The sequence below is a fragment of the Cavia porcellus genome, unplaced genomic scaffold (assembly GCF_034190915.1).
Source record: "Cavia porcellus strain 051 isolate PalLab524CR breed Dunkin Hartley unplaced genomic scaffold, mCavPor4.1 scaffold_8, whole genome shotgun sequence".
Taxonomy (NCBI): Eukaryota; Metazoa; Chordata; class Mammalia; order Rodentia; family Caviidae; genus Cavia; species Cavia porcellus.
In genome coordinates, this window is record NW_026947491.1 from 37,385,100 (window position 1) to 37,401,012 (window position 15,913).

Here is a 15,913-nt window from a genome sequence, read left to right on the forward strand (position 1 = left end):
TAAAAGCTGAGCACTGTTCTCTTTCCTATGGGTTTCATTCTTAAATACAATCCACACTGGATACATTCATTCACGATAAACTGCCTCTAAAAGTACCTTTTGTCAACAGGTATACAATTACAGAATTCAAGAATCATAGTTTTTGTTGAAGTTAGTAACAAGTCTTGTTCCCATTGTAGGATCTACCTAGATAGCCTGAAATGTGTTCCACTTTCTGCTTTGAATCTAGGACAAACATGAATATTACCCAGGAGGAAAAGGTAGAGCCAAAAGAGCTATGAAATAATAAGCAATGTTCTGGGGGTCAATCGGACAGAATAAGCTCTATATGATTGATAGGGAAAATAGTAAGTGGAGAAATGTCTGGTTTTGTTTTGGGGGAGTACAGGAGACTGAAACTACAGCCTTCACAGTGAACTACATCCCTAGCCTTTTTATTTACTCAAATGTTCGTTATTAAGTATTGCAGAGTGCTAAGTTGCCCAGGCTAAGTTTAAACGTAGTCTTCCTGCCTCAGCCTCTTTAGCAGGTATGCATCACCATGCTCAGCTAGAAATGTCTTTTAATGGAAGACTTAAGCATTAGAAATTTAACAAATCTACTAGTAGTAAGAGTCTGTGTTTGGAGAGAGCTTATTCAGAAAGATGGAAGATTATTGGTTGACTAGTGTATGGAGGTAATTAGTAAAAGGTCAAGACTGAATTTTCTCTTTAAACACAAAATGCCCCAAAAATAAAATAAGGAAAAAGTTTGACGTGCTTATAGACTCTAAAGGGCTCTTTACAAAGTGTAATCTGCACATCAAATGTAATAGGTTTAACCCATACACTCGAAGCTTCAAGATCCCAGGGCTATACATTGTGACTTCCCTAAAATCATGAGAAAAATGCTGTCTTTTAGAGAGGACTTAGTGATTTGAGTAAACAAATATTCACCAAATACATTTAAACTGTGAAAGAGGTCACTGATGTCTGGTTGGCCCACAAATTCACTCTTGCAAAGCAAGAGACACTTTTTGAATTGAAAATGAGATCCTCATCCTTAGAAACTAGTAAGGTTTTTCAAAGAATAACTTGGATCTATGAAAGAGAGCACAATGGCGTAGTCTTAAATGCACGTAAAACAACTGTCTCCACGCACATCTGCTCAAGTTTATGTTTGGTTTCAAATAGGCCCATTCTGTGTGTGGCATATAATTATTCTTAACAATGGGTTCCCCTGCCCCAAATTCTTAATTTTCTTTTTCCCACTGGGACTGGACTGGGAGAAGAAGAGGAATGAAAAAGGGCAGGTATGTTGAGCACAAATTCAAAGCAATGGCTTTGGGTTACTAGCCACTCAGTGCCTTTAACTTTTGGGAAATATAGCACACATAAGGAAGTACATGGAATAGAACTGCACTAGTGTGGTAACCCCCTGGTAACCACTACGCAAGTTGAGGCTGACAGTTATCTCAGGACTCTTGTGTCCCACCTCAATCCCCTTCTATCACCATCCCGTTAGTAACTGCTTATCCAGAGGCAATCCTTCCTCTCTCCACAGGGTCTTGTGACATAATTCAGGCTGGCTTCAGTCTCATATTGGGATTATGGGTATGTGCCATCACACCTGGAAGCTTTAATCATTTTTGAAATATTAAAATACAATATTGGGCTGTTTTCTAATTTTTACTCAGGTTGTCTGTGAGTTGCCTATTATTGGAAGAAGCAGCATTCATTGTTGCTGATAAAGCATTTAGGTTGTTTCCAACTTGAAGCTATTATGATGCTATGAACATTCTGTTCTTGTCTCTTGAAGCACTTGGTCATATTTCTGTTAGGCATTTAACTAGGACGGGAACTTTACCTATTAAGTACTTAGTCAGACACTGCCACTGACACTCTTGACAATTTGAAAATCACAGACACAAATACAGTCCAAATTGGTTTGAGGAACTTTGGGATTACCCAGAGGTGCCCCAGAAACACTGAAGTGAGCAAGGCAAGAGATGGCTTGCCAAGTGTGTACTCCTGATCTTCAACCAAGCAGACCCATTTGTAACTGGTAAGATTTTGCCAGTTGTGTGAAGTCTGCTGACAGAGTGGATATAGAAATTACACTGTTCCATACAAATACCTAAAATCTAGATGATTCATTGGCAAGTCTGAAGGATAAACTGGGAGAGGTGATTAGGTAAGGCACTCAGCTGAGTAATTACATGTGATTCGTGGTGATAAAATTTCATTTACTATGAAGAAGAGCAACAGAAATAATGGGTATCATTTCTATTGCTCAAACTGCTTGAGCTGCTGAATGAGGAAGGTTAAGTGTTGGACACTTTACAAACATGAAGAGCAGCTTGGCAGGCAAGATGATGGGCTGACAGCACAGGCTTTGGTTTTGGCCACTTGTGCAGCCCAGCTATCATGACTGAGTGACCATGAGATAACTAAGGTTAGTAAGACCTGCCTTTTAGGATTGTTAGGAAAATGCAAGGAGATGACACCAATAAAATTCTCCACACAGAGCCAGCATTAAGCAGTTATCCACTGCTGGAATAATCTGTAATGAAGACTACTTGCTACAGCAAAGGAAAATATGCTATTGACTTAAAGAGTAAATTGCCAAGTTGCTAGGGCACGCCTATCATCCCAACAGTCAGGAGACTGAGGCAGGAGGATCACCATGAGTTCAAAGCCAGCCTTGGTGACATAAGTGAGTCTAAGGTCAACTAGACTACATAGTGAGAAATTGTCTCAAAAAAATTAAAGAGTAAATGAAACTATCTGGATATGACTTACAAAAAGCAATGCTACAATACTTTTAGAAGAATCCTTTAAGCAAGCATATAAGTGAAAGACTTGAATTAAACCGACGTCCCAACCACACCAAATGGGTTGATGAGTGATTGTACCATTACCTAGCTGTGTACACCCTGGATGAGCTTGACATGTTCTCTACAAAGGGTTTACTTTTACTCACAGCCAGTACTTATGGGATTTAACTCAGAAAAGACTAGAGTTGGTTAAAAAAAGGGGGGGGGGTAGTCTGTATAAGCTACCAGGTAATGCTGCTGCTTCTGAAAGCAGGGGTATAACCCAGATGACTTAAGACCTCATTAATTATTCCTCTAGTGAAACAGCTATGACCTGCAGAGCTTCAGGCTACAGGGCTTTCTTAGCTACTCGGGAGACCACATAGGTGATGTGAAAATATCCCCACTGGTAGGATATGAGCTGTATGGGCTGGGCCTGGGCATTGTCATTTTTAGAGGTATGACTGAAATATGCAAATCAATGGACAGGCTGCATTTCAATTACTGTCCAAGAGGACACAATGAAAAAAGCAGTCTTGATAATACAGGCAAGAGTCCCCCAAGGAAACATGGAGAAAGTTTCAACAGATACCTGTTATTTCACTTATTTCCCAGAGCAACTCACACTCAAAGACCAGGACTCAAGTCCTGGGAGCATGGCAGCCAAGAGGCCACACACACGCTGACCACCAGATGGACGCTCCTCTCTAATGGCTGCAGACTGGAAGAACTATGCTTGAACTAGTTACGGCTCTGGAAGGCCGCTTCCTTAGGAATGACTTCTCAGTTTACAAACCTAGTGTGTGCTGATGGCTGACAGACTGGCATCCATCTCTTGCTAGCAGAGACCAGACTCCTACCCGGAAGCTGCACATGGACAGCCATCCTGCCCTGGCTCAAGATTAAGTCCTCAGGTCAGCCCAAGTGAGAAGTTGCTCACAACGCGCCTACCTGCTTCTCCCACTTCGTTGCTCAAGCAATGAAGCATGAAACTTTGAAAAGGTGTTGTTGGAATACTACAATTGTTCTTCGCTGTATGAAATGTGACTCCAAAAGCAGGAGGGGAGGCCTCTAGAATCTGTAACTTGTATTGTGATCTCGTAAAAAAAGAATACAATATATGGTTTGTGCTCTATTTTAATGTCAAAGGAACATTCAAACTACTTTTCCCTCTGTACACATTTAAAATATACACAAAATACCTCTACATGAATTATGAATAAATCACTTTACCTAAGACTCCCAATTTTCCAACAAAGGAATATAGCATACCTTTTAAAAGGGCAAATCACCCTTTTAAAAAGTTCTTTAAAGTACAGTGCTAAGTAAGGCCACAAACTTAACTCTTCCCACGATTTTAGTCACAAACAAAATTGGATGAGAATTAAATTCAATAGTTTTAACACTCATCTTACAGGAAAATTAGATAACAGTTTTTGTTAAATTCAGTTTGCTATGGAAAGAATTAAGTTCATGAACCAAGATGCCACTGTGTGTTTTCAAGTTACCTTACAGGGAAAAAAAAAATGCAATCTTGCATATTAGGTCACTTATCAAAGTGGTCACTATCACTACGCATACTTATCAAAATTAAGTATCAGTTGTATACACTTTTTTGGGTGCTGGGGACTGAACTCATGACTTCATACTTGCCAGGCAGGTACTTGTGCTACAGCGCTAAATCCCCGCCCCCTCAGATAAAATTTTAAACGTTAACTTGAGGTTTAACACTTTCATTGGCCCAAATACTTTGAGCAAACTTTTAAAATTTACATCTGATATCAGATATATCAAATATACCTTCTGTTTAGCTTTTCTTTTTAAAAAAACTATCAATTTTCATTTTGGCCATTTCAGGAACACGGCCACCGCCATCTCTGGCCAGACCCAGTGCACTTGCCTACCCTTTCTGGCTCGCAGTTACTCTAGCTCTTCCAGGGGTCTCTTGCTCCCTGACCAGTTTCCGGACCCCTCCTGTGGTGGCAGCACCCCACTCCCATGGTCTATACAGAAAGGGTAGCCATGTGCAACCTGATCAGCAAGTTCAGATGTGTTTGGGAGAATTTTCAGTGATTTCTCCCCTTTTCTTGTCTCTTCCCTCTCTTCCTTTTCTCAGTCCCTACAATGACGGACTTAGGAAGAAAACGCTGTTTTTAAAATACAACTATAGCTAACTGGAGACTGAAATACACTAACATGTTTATGTTTTGAAAGGGTTACAATAAAAGTAGAACTCATTTTCCAGCAAACTGAGAAAGACAATATTAAGGACACTGCTTTGTTTATCAGAAGAATTTATTAGAAAAAGGTACACACTACATATGTAGGAGCCTGTTTCAGGAGACGGCGCTGCAGCCTCCCCCCACAGCGCTCGACCCTGGGGCGGCCTGCGCTTCAGAAGCGGCCCCTGGGCGGACACACAGAAGCGGCTCACGCTGCAGCCAATCAAAGGAAGACAGGGCTAACAGGTGGTACACAGGACGCTACAAAACACACTTCCGGAATGCTGAAATAACGGGTAACTACTGTTAAGTCTCAAAATTCTAGGTATCCCCACCATCTGATGCATCAGTCAATGTGACTAGTAAGTAAAAAGTGACCAAGGGTCCAAGGTCAATACTGATTCCTGATAAAGAAAAAACTGTAGCCTCATAGACTGTTTCTGATTAAGTCTGTGCACATGCAAAATAAGTAACTTATGGGGATGGGCATTGGGGCAGGAATGGGCAATGTTAAAACAATTTATGTAAAATCAGAAAGCATGCATTTTTAAATTCCTTTTTATACACTTGAAGTTTAGGAATTTAAATTCTAATCCAGTAACATTCTTCATCATTAACCATTTTAAATATAGTCTAACTAGTACACCAATCAGGTATGGAACACATTGTTTTCGAGAACAATGAAAATAATCTATGGAGCTTTTAACTTTCACCACAACACCTAGCTTTTATTCAAAACTTTAACATTTCTTTGCAAAAGCTGAATGGTAATAAATTTTTAAAAGTCACTCAATTCTCAAATGTCCCTAAAAGAAAATACAGGAAAAGCAATAACTGTGTGATTAATCAGCTCAGTTCAGGAACAGCTATTTGCCACAAAATTTCAAAGTGTGAACCAGCTTTAATTTAAAATACAGTGCAAGTTCACACCCTTTTATGGAATTCTAAACTGAAGCAACTGCAGAGGGGTGCAATGATGTTTAAAGTGTCTTAATACTTTATTAGAACAAATATACTTTTAAACTTCTTCCCCCATAATCTGAACACAAACGTCAATTAAAAAATATATATTTATCTATCAGTAAAATACCATATTACAAATGCCCAGAAATGTAGAATGAAGACCAAAAACTGCTCGGAAATTTTTTAGGATCCTAATTATAACCTAACAAACCTATTAACTAACAAAGCACATTCACTGTGGGGTCCAACATTTCAAAATATTTCATCTATCAAACCTAGCACCAGGAAAAGTATTACACACAAAAAAATTGAGAAAGGGGTATCTTTAACTTTAGAAAAGCACAGTCCTACCAATTATTGCTCTCACTGGTTTAGGTAGTAAAAGAATCTGTGTCACCAAGACATATTTATTTACCTCGGTTGGATCCATTAACATTTTATCTGAATACCATTCTAGTTATTTGGTATCTAATGAAAACTGATACTGGAGTAAAGATAGTTTATCATGGAAAGAACTAATTTGTCTTCAAAGATGCTAATTAAAAGCTATAAACATTTTAAACTTACCTTTTATAAAAATTACAGGTAACAGTACTTTTAAAAGTAACCAAATTCCTAGTCCTCCCAAGCCTAATCAACTCTATTACTTAACTCTCCCTTTATCAAATACAGGTCTAAATATCTAGAATTTTACATGACCAATTGGCCATGACCAATGGTCACCAAATTAACAATATATTTGTTGTAAAGCATTTGGGGATTTTTCGCACGCAGAAAGACTTGACTAGGGACAAGATAGACGAGCAACGACGTGAACCCAGTGAGGTGACTCTTGCAATTTCTACCTTAGTACCAAGGAAGGGAGGGTTCCTAACATTTCTCCGCCTGGCACAAATAATTTATTATCTCCTGGAGTAGAAGATATGATGAAAGAACTTAATTTCTACAAAGTCAATATTTATCCAAATTTGCCTTCTAAATTCAACAACTTTAAACTGCCAACGTTGTAATCTAGCAAATCAAACTGCTTCATCTCAACTGGGGGAAAAAAGGCACAAAAGAAAAACAGCAGCATAACCTTTATTTGGTGATACATAGGTGAAGAGCTCTCAAAGTTCTGAACACTAAATTTTACTCATGTTATTGTTTTCTATCTAAGCAGATATGTGCTTTAAAAATACACATTAGGAACCCTGCAACTGGGTATGTTCTATTTATTAGAAATATTTTTCATGGTAATACATTATTTAATTTTCTATAGTTATGAGAGAGAAGGTCATAAAGTTCATACTTTATTTTTTAGTCTGACAGAATAAATGTATTTTACATATATCTCTTGCAAAACCAGTGCACTTAGAAGTTTCTAATTTATGCACTCCATTGTTACAGTCAAACAGTCAAATCCAAAAGCTGTACATCTTCCAGCATCCACACAAGTACTCGGTCCTGGTAAAAAATGCACATTCCTTTAAAACTTCTACTTTCCCTTGAATTTATTTATTTGAGGTGAGGCTGTGGATAAGGAAGTTGCAGTGCAGAGCTAGATTTCTTTAGAACAAAACATCATATCCTACATAAAAAAAATAATTATCAAAACCAATTTCAGTCCCGGTCCCGTCTGATTTTCTTCTAATGGAACACGCTGAAATTGCACTTGGCAGGGTCTGGGTCGTGGCCTCCGCAGTGCTCTGCACCTCAGCCGGTGCTGTGCTCTGCCCCCGCAGGCTCCTCTACTGCCTTCTTCTGGCTCCCCTTCCGGGCGTGTCTGTATTTGTCCACATAGGCCTTCACCAGATTGGCCACTTTTGTAGGGTTAACTTCTCCACTCTTACTATGACAAACCTAAGGAAAAACAGAGGCAAACTTCGGTCATGCCTAGAAGGATTAAAGCAAAATGGAAAGCATTGTGGGTAGGGGGGGAACCCCTAGGGAGAGACTTATTTTTATGCTGCATCTCTTACAAGAACTTACTCAAACGGTAAAAAAGCACACAAGAATTAGTACGAGCTAGATTTGATTAAGTTTTGACATTTATTAAAATAGAAATGGCTCAAAACAGTAGACATACAGCTCCACTAAAGTTGTGACTTACTTTATCTACTGCTTTCCGTACAATCTCTTTATATTCTTCCTTGGTGATATCTTTGTTTTGATAAAATGGCTTAATCGCCAGTTTTACCTCCTGGGCTGCTTTTTCTTGAATTTGCAATTTCTGATAAGAAAATGTGAAATTATTCACCACATATTTTAAAAAGTTTCTTTAAAAATATGAAACTCAACATACTATACTAACATTATAAGGAACTCTTCACATATTCCTGATGACAATTACAAAAGTTATTAATATTTTAAATACTAAAAAATATAATTATGCAACATTACCAGTAACTCAGTGGGTATCAACAGATTTAAACTGAACCTTTTAAATAACTCTGTAATTTAAGATTACCAATAATAAATTCCCTCACCACTCATGAAAAAGAAAGCTGCCATTTTATCATCTTTATCATATACAGAATTATATTAGGTATGTAGGTTGCTGTCAACCTTGAACTTGCCTTGTCTGTCTTCGAGCTATCTGCGCTGGCTTCCACTGTAACACTTACTTTGCTTTCTGCCAATTTTACAGCAGCATTAGAGGCTTTGCTGTGACTTGATGACGAAGTGTTACCAGAACTTGGTCCCTGAACTGTTCCCGTATTTCCTGGGGCTGCTGTCGGAGCAGGCAAGACCGGTGTACTCATGTTATTACTTACATGAGAAGCATTAGGAATACCCTGTTTTAAAGAGTTATTGTCAGTTAATGAATAACTTGTATTTTATTGCAGTCTTTTGGTCATGTATTAGAAGTAACATTTTAAAACGTCATTCAATGTTAAATGCATTTCTACCTATCAGTTCATTCATTTATTTATTGGTACTGGGAATTGGACTGTGGACCTTGTGCTTACCATGCAGGCACTGTGCTGCTGACCTATATACCCAGCCTATCAGTTTGTTTACATATAAAGAGTTCTCTGAAGAGTAACACTTGCGTTTAAACATGTCAATAAGATCATTTTACATTATGTGTATTGTAATGTTCTCAAACCGACACTAAAAGCAACAAACAGGAGAAAAACAGCATTTAAGTCTTTTATCTCTCCTGCAACACTCTTCACAAACATTAACCACCTTAAGCACTCCACCTTAAAAGACTATAGAAAATGAGGCAGTGACATCAAATGGCTTGCAATGTCTGACAGCAAAGGACGTAAGAGGCCAAATTCTAAAATACCATTTCCCTACTCGTTTTCATTTTGTTTGTTTTTATTTTTGGATTGTTTTGGTTTTTTTTTTTTTTATTGTTGTTGTTGTTGTTTTGAGACAAGGTCTCACTATGTAGCCTAGTAGGCTGGCCTCAAAATTGCAGTGATCCTCCTGCCTCTGCCTTCCACATGCTAGAATTACAGATGTGTGCCACCATGCCTGGCATTTCCCTACTCTTTCAATACATTTTTTCAGGATTCAAAAATTGTAAGCAACATAAATATTCATAAATTTTCATAAATTATTCAAATTTTATTTCTTTTTGTCATATTAAGTTCATGAAAAATGAAACACACATGGTATTGGATAATGATCAGCTCTATACAGCATTTGTCCAAACAAGATGATGCAAACCTTATCACAGTAATCATGAGTTCCTACCACACTGCCCATGAAGTCCAAAAAAAGCTTTCAAGCATCTTCCATTTAATTTTAGTCTTATCTGATCTTATTTTTTTTGTTTTGTTTTTGTTTGGTGAGACAGGGTCTCACTATGTAGGCCAAGGATGGCTTCAAAGTGGAGCCTCCTGAGTGCTAGAATTATAGGCATACACCACCACACCTGGATTAATAATGTGGTCATCTTAATCTAACAAAAGACATGTCTGGATGTGAATAATGATACATGTATAGATTATATTCTGTAAATATATACATTCTTTTTTTTTTTTTTTACCGGTACCAGGGATGGAACTCACAACCATGGGCTTACAAGGCAGGTGCTTATGCTGCTGAGCTAAATCCCCAGCCTGTAAATATATATTCAATATTCTTGCTTAGAGGTCAGGGTAAGTGTTGGAAAAGGATAATGAGAAAGAGATTATGAAGGTTTACCATGAATGTACTCAAAAAACTATTTCTAGATGCCAGTAACCCTCTGTTGGACATTTGCCCCGAGCAGCTGAAAGTTTACAATTACACAGATCAAACTTACCTGCAGTGGCTTTCCATCTGGTTGTGAAGCCATGTAGTTGACTTGCTGGGAGGGTGGAGGTGGGGGTGGGGGCGGGGGCAGTCCCTGAGTTACAGTGGGAGGAGTGGCTACCTGCACGAGGGGCACTCCTGCATGGAGATGCAAGGGCAGCTGTGGATGAATGTTATAGGGATGGCGCTGGATATTCATCAGAGGGGCATGAACACCCACTGGATATGGGAAGATATTCATAGGCTGATGCTGAGTGTTCATTTGTTGTGGAATTACGTTCACCTGTGGCTGCATCATATTTACAGGTAGCTGAGAACCATCAATTTGTTGGTTTGTTTGGTCTTTAAGGTTAGAATCTATTGAAAGAAAAAGAGCTTATGAAAAAATCATGTTACAAATCTCTAAACAACAAAGCAAAGAATGACTCACTACAATAAAATAGACTCAGTACAGCAAAACTACTATCCAATTATTTAACCTAGTCATCTAATGTGTAGATATTCTGACTAAAACTATTTAACATTATTATTTTAAACAATAAATTCATGTAACAACATCTGCAAAAGGTAAGTAGTTCAAAAACTTACTCATTGAAAAAGATCACAAATCTTAAATGGTTACTAAATACATGTATGATCAAGCTGTAGTATTTTCAGAACCTATTTTTCTTGTACTGTTGTTTTGTTTTGATTTTTACAGTACTAGACATTGAATCCAGGGCTTAAAATGCTAGGAAAGCACCCTCACCCCTGTGCTCCACCTTCCTGAAACGGGCTTAAGTCTCTTGTAGGATTCTTACCAAGGAAAGATAATTAAATGAGTAACTTATTTGTATGAGAACAAAGAGCAACAAAAATACAAGTGTACACCCCTGAAATAAATGAAATAGAAGTTAAACACTAGTTCAGCAAACAGTATAGGAAGTATTTCCACTTTTGGCAAAATTTAGAGTGGGGTAAAAATTAGTCAACAGTGACAAGTACATGATGTCAACATATATAATGGAAAGTGACTTTTGAACAAGGGTTCAGTTTAACATTAAAAAAAGGAAAAGGATCATTTCAATTCACACAAATAAATATATTTACAATCTTTCAGGTAAAACAGAATCAATAAACAGATGGTGTTACCCTGTTCAGCTGTTTCTTCTTGTCGCATCCATCCAGACTGCTGACCTGAAGGATTCCTCCCTCGCCGTGAGTAGTAATTTTGTACATCTGCTGGCAAAGTCTTTCTCACAGCCCAACTAGATGCAGATGTCCACCCTGACCTATCTGCTGGTGTATCAAATGAGAACTCCTGCTCACTCTTCTGTTTATAGGCCTGCTGTTCCACAAACTTGAATGAATCATTCCCTGAACTGTTTGAATTCCCTGAGAGGGGTTTTCGGTTTTGCCACCTGTTTTCATTCTGATCTGTATAGGCAAGACTGCCTCGGTAAGCGCCTCTGCCACGGTTAACTCTACCACGGTTAGACATCCAACCTGAACCAAAGTTTTTATTCCAAGAAGTCCCTGAATTCTCATTTCTGTTTTCTTCCCAATGGGAATCTTTTAACTTCTCTGGATTTCTGGTCCTTGGGTCAGGACCAGAATTTATTTTTTCTGTTACCCAAGTGGGACAGTCATTTCTATGTTTGTCAGCAGAATTTGGATCATCAGCATCTAGATTGATGTTATTTTTTTCTTTTCTTATATTTTCATTCTGTTTCTCAGTGTCATTCCTTCTGTACCGATCATTTCCTCGTGGACATCTCCAAGTATCATTTGGCCACCTTCCCTTCCACCGAGGAGAATAACTATCTCTTTCATTTCTACCGAATGATGAACTCTTACTTTTTGTTCTAGATCTAGATGGTGACCTGGACCGGGATCTGGATCGGGACCACCTTCGCGTTCTCCTGTCTCTATCTCGATCTCTCCTCTGCCCATCTCTCTCATTTTCTCTTTCTCTGCTCTGAGACCTAGATTTTTCTCTTGAGGAAGTATCTTTCAGCTTTGACTGAGATCTTCGGTTCTCTCTACATGTATCTCTTTTTGGGGATGGTGATTCAGATCTTTTGCCTTCCTTAGTACTGTCTCTTTTTGGAGATCGAGAATGAGAATACCTCCTTTCTCTTGTATCTTTTTTGGGGGACTGAGAACGAGATTTTCTCCGTCCTCTAGCAGATTCTTTCTTAGGAGATGGTGATCGAGACTTTCGGCTTTCTTTTCCGGTTTCTCTTTTGGGAGAGGGAGACTGGGAACGCTTCTTTTCTTGTGCAGTGTCTTTGTTGGGAGACCAAGTTGTAGACGGAGAATGAAATCTAGATCTTCGAGTACGAGGTTTTTTGGACTTATCTACTGTATCTGATGCGTTTTCAGATGTCTGAGATAGAGTTTCAATTTTTTCATTTACAGGATTGGAAAATGGCATACTATTTTCAGAACTATGTACTACAGTATTTTCAATCAACTGCTTAGAATCAGTACTTACAGATGATTCAATTTCGGATTCATTTTGGTCACTACAAAGTGAATCACACTCCATAGGTACCATTTCATTATTGTCCTCACTAAAATGCTTCTCAATCTGTTCAATGTGTGTGTTAAGCAACTCCAGAGATTTGGGATCACTCTTTTCTTCTAAAGGTTTGTCCAATTTGGTGTTAAGATTTTTTACTAAATTATCTTCAGAGTCTTGAGTACTATTAAAATTTCCATTTTCAGCAGTTTCACAAGTTGCTTTTTCTGTATCCCAAGTTTCACTATGTCCAAGCAACTGAATCTCTGAGGTCTCAACAGTCTTTCTGTCCACTGTTAGTATAATTTCACTTTCAGAAGATTCTAACTTAGGGATCTCTATAGACTCTTCTATTTTCACTGTAGAATCTTGATGGTCAATAATTCCCACTGTACGACTCTCTATTACTTTTTGTTCATTAACCTCTGATTCTATATTCTCAGGTATCTCACTTAGGAGACTTGAAACATGATGAGGTACTTCAATTTCAGATCCTGAACATGAAAGAAAATCACTTGGAGGATTTGAATATATAACTGTCTTTCCCTCTGATTCTGACATCTGGTCTTGATTTTTTAATGGATCACTTCCTTTTTCAAAAGTATCTTTAGAAATTTCACATTCTGAATTCAAAACGTTAGCCTCCATTGTTATATTCTCAGGTTTTTTATTTTCCTCTCCAACTAACATAGGAGGATTGTCTGTACAAGACTCAGAATATGAAGATCCTACTTTTTGCTCTATATCACGATTCTCCTTGCATTCCTCATTTTCTTCCATTTGTTCATTGCAACTTTTCAAGCAATCAGCAGACTGGTTTTCTGTATCTGTCTGAACAGAACAAATGTTACTTTCTTCTACATCTGATTGTTGCTCTTTTTCTAATACAGCTGCTGCATCAGATTCCACTATTTCTTCCTCTATTGAGTCATTAGATGATGATTTTTCAGGGGGAGGTACAGATCGCCGAAGTTTCTTTTTCAATACAGGTGGTTTTCTTCCTCTTCTTACACACTTCCGTTTTGGAGCCTGTCTTGTTTGCTTTTCTGACTCAGCTGGAGATAAAACACTTACAGAAGGATTACTGTTACCTGGGGCATCACACCCAGAATTATTTGATGTTGGGGATCTCTGAGACTGGTTGACTGTCTCAGTTTTTGTGTTACGTGTAGATCTCCTTGTAGGAGTTGCTGCAGGTTTTCGTCTTGATCCTCTGGTATTTGAAGCACCAGAAGTTTGCTGCTTTTCTTCTCCTTCTTGAGTATGTGCTAATGCATATCCCTTGCAAGAAGAATCTGATAATGTTGAAAAACAAATAAATAAAAACTGTAAAGTACGTTTCAAACACAAAGTATGACACTTTGGCTTTAATTTTAGCATAAAAGTATACAATACAATGAAAGAATATACCTTTGAAATTATAAATATGTACAGATACTAACATCTGTACAATAAAAGGCTTCAACAACTTTCTAAAATGTCACTGAAATAACCAGATTTAGATCCATGGAAGCAACTTTATATGGAAAAAAAAAGAAAATATATTCAATCAAGCAAGTGTTATTTTTTTTTTTTTTTTATCGGTACCAAGGATCCAACTCAAGACTGCCTGCTTGCAAGGCAGGCGCTTATGCCGCGGAGCTAAATCCCCAACCCCAAGTGCTACTTTTTTTTTTTTCATGAGCTATTATTTAGTCAAAAAAGAAATAGAAAACTACTAAGTTAGCCACAAGTAAAGACTCAGATACTAGTTTTAATTAACAGATATCACTTCTAAAGATCTATGGTTTGGACAATACATGCCTGAACAGAAAGGAAACCTTTAGCCTGTCTCTCAGAGTGTTAAGATTGATAATTTCTCAAAATTGTAAAATGTACTAGTTATAATTTTTTAAAAAGCTGACAGATATAGTATGTATTTACCACACACAACATGATGCTCTGAAGTATATATACATTGTGGGATGACTAAATCTAGCTAATTCACACATATGTTACTACACATAGTTATTTTTGGTGAAAACACTACAGTCACACAATGTTTTTTAAGATTATATTAGCTGTTGTTACAATGTTACATATCTCTTGAACTCAGCCTTCCTAAATCAAATTTTGTATCCTCTGACCAGCATCTCTTCAGTCCCACCCACACAACCCAGCTCTGCTAACCACCACTCTATTCTCAACTTCTATGAAGTTAGTTTTTTTTAGAACCTATATGAATGAAGTTGTATAATATTTCTCTTTCTGTGCCTGGTTTATTTTACTTAGGATATATCTAGGTTCATTCATGTTGTCAATGACAAAATTTTCTCCTTTCCAGCTGAATAACACGTACTCTTGTTGGAATGATTTTAAAGTCAAGCAACTGTCCAATTATTTCCATAAATATTTAAGTAGTATATTTTCCAACTTTTCTAAATCATTAACACATGTCAATGAAATTGGAAGACATTAATAACGTTTGTTTAAAAACAAAAATATTCACAAACTTTACCAAAATTTTCTAAAGATAAGATACTTGTTGGAAAAACAGTTCTTGGCAACACAGAAGAAATGAGAGGAAGAACTTCTGCTTCGACATTCCAAGGTATAAAACCAATTCTGAAAATTTAAAACAAATTTTGTTTAGTTTTAAAAAATTAAACTACCATTTAAAATTATTAATTTTCCCAATCAGGTCAGCAGTCTTAAAATATAATTCTTAAACTGTTTTGCCTAATAAATTCTTTTTAAGTAGTTCAGTGTTTTATTACCAATGGGTAGCTTTCATTCTTTTGCTATTCTAGAATCAAGTTTGAAATGTATCATAAAACATCTAGACTTAAGTATGATTTAATGATTTTAATCTACCTATAACCAAGTAACATTTTCCATAGAAAATTCCCTGATGTTCCTTTACAAATTCCTTTTTTTGGTAACTGGAATCAAACTTGCGACTTTGCACTTGCCAGGCAGGCATTTATGTTTCTGAGCTAAATCCCCAGCTGCAAACTCCTTTCTAGGCAACCAAGGAATTAACTTTTATTACTATATTGCATCTTTAACTCCTTGATGTAAGGATGATGGCCTTTCAAAGTTTTCAGTGTCTCTACGGACCAGTTATAAGAAAACTCCCCCCACCACCAATTTTCTGCATTTAAATTGAATCTACTTATCAAGTTCCTTTTTCTTATTCACCAATGTTAAATTTAGGTC

The 15,913-nt window shown here is 37.4% G+C and overlaps 1 protein-coding gene across 4 annotated transcripts in view; it reads right to left on the reverse strand.

Annotated features, from left to right (window-relative positions):
* Positions 1-5,071: 5,071 nt before the first annotated feature.
* Scaf11 (SR-related CTD associated factor 11) overlaps positions 5,072-15,913 on the reverse strand; it is a 65,004-nt gene continuing 54,162 nt past the window's right edge. For 2 of the 4 annotated variants that reach the window (XM_003476081.5, XM_063254604.1), the window contains 6 exons: positions 15,213-15,319; positions 11,344-14,010; positions 10,223-10,569; positions 8,538-8,756; positions 8,072-8,191; positions 5,072-7,821 (listed from right to left, as the gene is read on the reverse strand). In XM_003476081.5, coding sequence (XP_003476129.3) covers positions 7,675-7,821; positions 8,072-8,191; positions 8,538-8,756; positions 10,223-10,569; positions 11,344-14,010; positions 15,213-15,319 — 3,607 coding nt within the window. In that variant the 3' untranslated portion in view covers positions 5,072-7,674. The remainder of the gene's footprint in view (positions 7,822-8,071; positions 8,192-8,537; positions 8,757-10,222; positions 10,570-11,343; positions 14,011-15,212; positions 15,320-15,913) is intronic. The other 2 variants (XM_013159247.3, XM_063254603.1) reach the window with 2 other exon arrangements.